Source organism: Megalops cyprinoides, chromosome 5 (assembly GCF_013368585.1).
Source record: "Megalops cyprinoides isolate fMegCyp1 chromosome 5, fMegCyp1.pri, whole genome shotgun sequence".
NCBI classification, from domain to species: Eukaryota; Metazoa; Chordata; class Actinopteri; order Elopiformes; family Megalopidae; genus Megalops; species Megalops cyprinoides.
Window position 1 is genome coordinate 41,384,684 of NC_050587.1, and position 5,966 is coordinate 41,390,649.

At 54.0% G+C, this 5,966-nt stretch overlaps 1 protein-coding gene and 1 pseudogene across 1 annotated transcript; both read left to right on the forward strand.

Moving 5' to 3' along the window:
- The first annotated feature begins 207 nt into the window (after positions 1-207).
- Positions 208-837, forward strand: LOC118777978 (annotated as a pseudogene).
- Positions 838-3,003: 2,166 nt separating this feature from the next.
- On the forward strand, positions 3,004-5,604 carry LOC118777977 (growth arrest and DNA damage-inducible protein GADD45 gamma-like). The gene is made up of 4 exons (XM_036529256.1): positions 3,004-3,461; positions 3,571-3,672; positions 4,512-4,719; positions 4,981-5,604. Exons 1-4 carry the CDS (start codon positions 3,409-3,411, stop codon positions 5,092-5,094), a joined length of 477 nt encoding a protein of 158 aa, XP_036385149.1. The 5' UTR covers positions 3,004-3,408; the 3' UTR covers positions 5,095-5,604.
- The last annotated feature ends 362 nt before the right edge of the window (positions 5,605-5,966 follow it).

A 5,966-nucleotide genomic window follows, 5' to 3' on the forward strand; every position in this document is an offset into this window, starting at 1 on the left:
TTATCACTCTTTAGGCGTTCGTCCATGTACACGGGACCGTTAGGAGGGCCGTCGCATTGTTTTTCCGCTGGCCAATCACAGCGGCGTCCGCAGACGCGCGCACTAACTGCGGACGCGGAAACGGACCCCCATCCTGGGGGCTGCGCAAACGCATCATACCTCAGTAACTCGGCAGCGAGAGGACCCGGTGTTCCGCTCCTGAGTAACATGCAGAGTGCAGGCAAAGCTCTGAAAGAGACGCTTGTTTTTTGCCAGAGGACCGTCTCATCGCTGGCGTCTACGAGTGCGCAAAAATAACGGACGAGTAAGTATTCATTTACATCTTACATTTTTACAAGGTTGGACCGAATGGCTGAGCTTGCAAACAATCGGGAACTAACTGCTATCTCCCTTCACCTTGCAGGGACCCTGACAGCGTGGCGTTCTGCGTGCTGGCTACCGATGAGGAGTTTGAGTGCGACATCGCTCTGCAGATCCACTTCACCCTGATCCAGGCCTTCTGCTTCGACAACGACATCAGCATCGTCAGAGTGACCGACATGCAGCGACTCGCCGACATCGTGGGCGACAAGCCCGAGGAGCTGGAGGATGCACACTGCGTTCTCGTCACGGTATGTATCGCGTCAGAGAGAAAGAAAACTGTTGCTCTAACACTCTTTTAATGTCACTTACAAATCTATTTCACTCTGGCTAATGGTGCATTCGATCCCTGGTTTTTAACAGAACCCATCTGAAGGATCGTGGGAGGACCCGGCTCTGGAGAAGCTGCAGCTGTTCTGCGAGGAAAGCCGCTGCCTGAATGAATGGGTGCCAGAGATCACTCTCCCTGAGCGCTGAACCGGGACTTTACAACTCTCTGCTGAGATGCTGTAAACCTGAAGGAATAACCATCCTACACAAGACAAGGATGACGTAAATTCCACACATCCCTGGATGCTCCTGAAGAGGATCTCATTCCAGGAAGCGCGAGGGTCGGTTCTTTCTGCGGATGCGGTTCGGGAGCGCAGTGGCGCTGTGAGGAGGAAGCGTCATGCCGAAGCAAGGTCGGTGCACCATAGCAGTAAGGGGAGGCGAGATTCCAGAAAGCCGGACATGCGGGAGAAATATGATGGGGTTAAGGACAGTATTGGGGTCGGTCTTTCTGCATGACCAGTTAACAAGAAGCGCTCGGTCAGCACGCATGGCCGGGGTCTGCAGACACGGACTCGAGCTCAAACGCGGATAAAGTAACTTGTGTAAAACTGAGCTGGACAAGCAAAGGATCCGCCTGCCGCGCAAACTCAGCTTTACGGAAAAATAGATCGAGCAGGAAGGGAGAGCTGGAGAAACTGCTGGCATTTATAGGAAAATGCGGCACAGTCCCACTGGGAATTGAACGCATATGAATTAATTGTGCGTATTCATGTCGCGAAATAAATATTTTAAACTCATAATTTTGTGAAGTTCCATACAATCGAGTACCGGGGATATTTAACAATATTATGCAAATTTGCCCGCTTCACGTGCAGTGACATCATATTGTAAACAAGGGTCACGCAAACAGGAGAGGTTCCCCAAATAATACAGTCCTGATGTGATTCTCAGTTTGCCTATCATCAGTTTAGAATGAAAGCTCCGTGCTTAACTGACGGACCAATTCAAATTTCAGAAACTCACATTTATTGTACTAACCATTAGGTGGCAGTACAGGTCGCAGAAAAGTGAGTGGTTATTTTCAATGGTATAAAATTGATATCCACCACTTTAATCGTTGAAGAGGGCATTGCATTACATTACTTTTAGCAGACGCTTTTATACAGAGCGACGTGTATACACGTTCAATTAACTGCTTTAAGCCCTACAGCATTTTGATTATTCACTATTTAGACGTCAGTGAGAGAGGCATCACAGTTCTGGAGACTTTTTTGCAGGTATGCTCAATAAACTCCAATGCGTATATCATTCAACTTCCATTAGGACTAACACATCCAGAAACACATTTCTTTCACAAACGGTTTACAGTGGATTCAATGTGAAGAGATGTTTAAAGGCTCAGTCGAGCATAGACAATAGTTTACACAATGCACCTGTGCGTCTCAAACTGGGGAAAACTGAGAGCGGCGTTCATATTTTCCGCAGGCCCTAATGTAAAGGTGCCATATGTAATTACAGGGGCAGACCAGCAGGTGGAGCTTTACCACTTTTTTCCTGGTCACCACAAAGACCTCTGTCAAAACACACGTGCTTTGCAGTCATGAAAACAAAACTATAGCCAGCATTTACTGCATGTTGGAACCATGATGTAGTCTATACAATAATAATATAAATTTTAATATTTCTATAATAATAATAACAAATCAACGTCACCAGCAAAAATAAAAGTCAAATCAGATAAAACAAACACCAATACTTCGCAGTACAGAATGCATTCAGACCTCCCAACAGGGATGGCAAGTTTGGTTTTGCGTTTGGGGCGGCAATGCAATATAGTGGTTAAAGACACACTATTGGTCTCTTAACCGAAAGGTTTCCGGTTCGATTCCCAGCTCGGGCACAGCTGCTGTACCCTTGGGCAACGTACCTAACCCAGAATTGCTTTAATAAATATCCAGCTCTATAAATAGAAACCATTGTTAAAAAAAAAAAAAAAAACCTATGTAAGTCGCTCCGGGTAAGACGTCTGCTCAGTGCCTGTAATGTAATGTTTGTCTTTTCAGCAGTACAGGTCTGTGGGGTTACATCCTGAGATGGACTGGGTTGAGCTGCAGTGTATTTCGGTACTTAACATTATGGCAGTGGTTAACAATGCAGACGTCTGTAGACGTGCATCTGCGTGAGATTAGCATCTACTTAAATCTCGGGAGGTAGACGGACGCCCCCGCCGCCAGAACCTTAACAATTCACTCAGAATGTTACAGAACATTGTTCCCCGGTGCGGGCGACTGCGGGCCGCGCCGGGACGTGCTGACTGGCCGGCTTGCGGTTTGCAAGCCCGGCAACAGCAACTGGTTGGAAACCTTACAAAACAAATAAACATTAGCCACAATAACGCTCTAGTCGCAAAGTGTGCACTTGCCATTTAGGCAGTTAATGTGTAAGTCCACTAATTAATTTGAAGCCTTTCACGTCTCTAATGCAAATTGAAAAGTCAAGCACGAGTCTGCACAGACAACACTAAAGCGAGCATGCGCCTCAAAGCCCCGTAATTCCGCCCCCACGTGGCCCGGAGACACGCGCCGCAGTCAGCGCGTGCACGTATTTGCATGCTCGCTGTCTGAAGAGCCAATCGCAGCAGAGCAAACGGGAACCTCCCCGCCCACTTCCGAGAAGCGGCGCGAACAAGCTATAAATACTGGCGAAGCGCCGTTCCTGTGCAAACAAGCGGAGCGTCGGCCGGTCCGCTGCACGCCGCACGCTCTCTGCGTAACTATGACATTTGAGGAACTTCGCAGACAGGAAAGCGCAGCCGGAGTCGGTGAGAGGTAAATATTCCGACGGTGAGGCAGATGGAGTCCGATGTCTGTGCCCTGGTATATATGAAAGCTCTAAGTGTACATGTTGTGACGTGTTTATTTTCCTTAATGCTTTCAGAATGCCTTCTGCTGGCATTGCTCTGCAGGACCTGCTGGTCTCTGCCAGGAAGCAGGACTGCCTGACCGTCGGAGTGTACGAGTCTGCTAAAGTCATGAATCTGTAAGTGCCTCTGCCTTCCTGAGCTGCAGTGCGCTGATGCTGCGCTCCTGCCCGCGTCCCGCTGACGCGCCTCATCCGGCTCTCTCTGCCCGCCTCCACCGCCTCTCTCTGCCTGCGTCCCGCTGACGCGCCTCCTCCGGCTCTCTCTGCCCGCCTCATCCGGCTCACTCTGCCCGCCTCCTCCGGCTCTCTCTGCCCGCCTCCTCCGGCTCTCTCTGCCCGCGTCCCGCTGACGCGCCTCATCCGGCTCTCTCTGCCCGCCTCCTCCGGCTCTCTCTGCCCGCGTCCCGCTGACGCGCCTCCTCCGGCTCTCTCTGCCCGCCTCCTCCGGCTCTCTCTGCCCGCGTCCCGCTGACGCGCCTCCTCCGGCTCACTCTGCCCGCCTCCTCCGGCTCTCTCTGCCCGCGTCCCGCTGACGCGCCTCCTCCGGCTCTCTCTGCCCGCCTCCTCCGGCTCTCTCTGCCCGCCTCCTCCGGCTCTCTCTGCCCGCCTCCTCCGGCTCTCTCTGCCCGCGTCCCGCTGACGCGCCTCCTCCGGCTCTCTCTGCCCGCCTCATCCGGCTCACTCTGCCCGCCTCCTCCGGCTCTCTCTGCCCGCCTCCTCCGGCTCTCTCTGCCCGCGTCCCGCTGACGCGCCTCCTCCGGCTCTCTCTGCCCGCCTCCTCCGGCTCTCTCTGCCTGCGTCCCGCTGACGCGCCTCCTCCGGCTCTCTCTGCCCGCCTCCTCCGGCTCTCTCTGCCCGCCTCCTCCGGCTCTCTCTGCCTGCGTCCCGCTGACGCGCCTCCTCCGGCTCTCTCTGCCCGCGTCCCGCTGACGCGCCTCCTCCGGCTCTCTCTGCAGGGACCCTGACAGCGTGGCGTTCTGCGTGCTGGCTACCGATGAGGAGTTTGAGTGCGACATCGCTCTGCAGATCCACTTCACCCTGATCCAGGCCTTCTGCTTCGACAACGACATCAGCATCGTCAGAGTGACCGACATGCAGCGACTCGCTGACATCGTGGGCCCCAAATCCCGCGAGCTGGACGACGCTCACTGCGTTCTCGTCACGGTATGTTTTACAGCAGGCAGGTGATGCATGTGCGTGTAGTGTGTTTTTTACTTGTGTTTGGGGGTAGTGTGGTGTGTTTGGTGTGTTTGGGGATGCTGTGGTGTGTTTCGTGAGTGTATTTGGTGTGTGCGTGGTGTGTTTGTGCGTGTGTTTGGGGGTGGTGTGGTGTGTTTGTGCGTGTGTTTGGGGGTGGTGTGGTGTGTTTGGTGCGTGTGGGGCTGCTGTCACTGACGTGCGGTTGTCTCCTCTCGCGGCTGGCAGAACCCGGCCTCGGGCTGGCGGCAGGACCCGGCGCTGGCCCAGCTGAGCGTGTTCTGTGAGGAGCGGCGAGGCGTCTGTGACTGGGTGCCTGTCGTCCCCCTGCCTGACCGCTGAGCGCCCCCACACTCTGAGCGGAAAGGCGCTTCACCTGCCAGGTGCTCCATCCCACTGCAGGACAGGGATGACCCCCTGCACCCCCCAGGGAATTACCCATAATCCACCTGGGATTATCCTGCTGGAGGTAAAGGACAAAATGTGCCCTGAGGCGACGTGCGGAAAAGGACAAATCCTACCGGGATCTACAAAGGTCAGAGGTCATACTGTCTCCCCTACCAAACTGTTTGGGGTGGTCTGGCTGCCACGAGCGGAGGGAGTTCTACTGGGGAAGGAGAGATGGAGTCACGCCGGAGTCACGCCGGAGTCACGCCAGAGTCACGCCGGAGTCACGCCGGAGTCACGCCGGAGTCACGCCGGAGTCACGGAGTTCAACGCCAGTGTTGTGAAGCTCAGGCAGACAGGAGTAGCCGAGCAGCTTTCTGATGGACATGCAGAATGCAGCAGTTAAGCTTCACCGGCTGATCTGGGAACAGTGGAAGGACAGGGCACTGCTAACGCACTGTGGGATGCACGAACTCACTGAACTCACTGATCAGAAGCAGTTCTGCATGGCAGACTGCTCTGAAAGTGCGCTTTTGCAATAAACATGTGAAAAGCTACCTGTCGTTGTGTGGTGTATTCTGGGGATTTTCTGAAAGGGATTGCTCTGGAAGGGCCGCTGTTAGAAGCTGCTGTTTGCACACATTTCTGACTCCATTTGGAAGGGGAGTGAGGGTGGGGTGGGGGTGTGGGTGGGGGCGGTGTTGGGGCAGTTGATGCAGGAGGTTTGGCGCTGAGAGGAGGAGTCTGGTGTAGGGGAAACGCTGCCTGTTAGCCCACAGCTTTGCAGTCAGAGTTGACCTTTTAGCCCCCATTCACCAGCTGCCGAT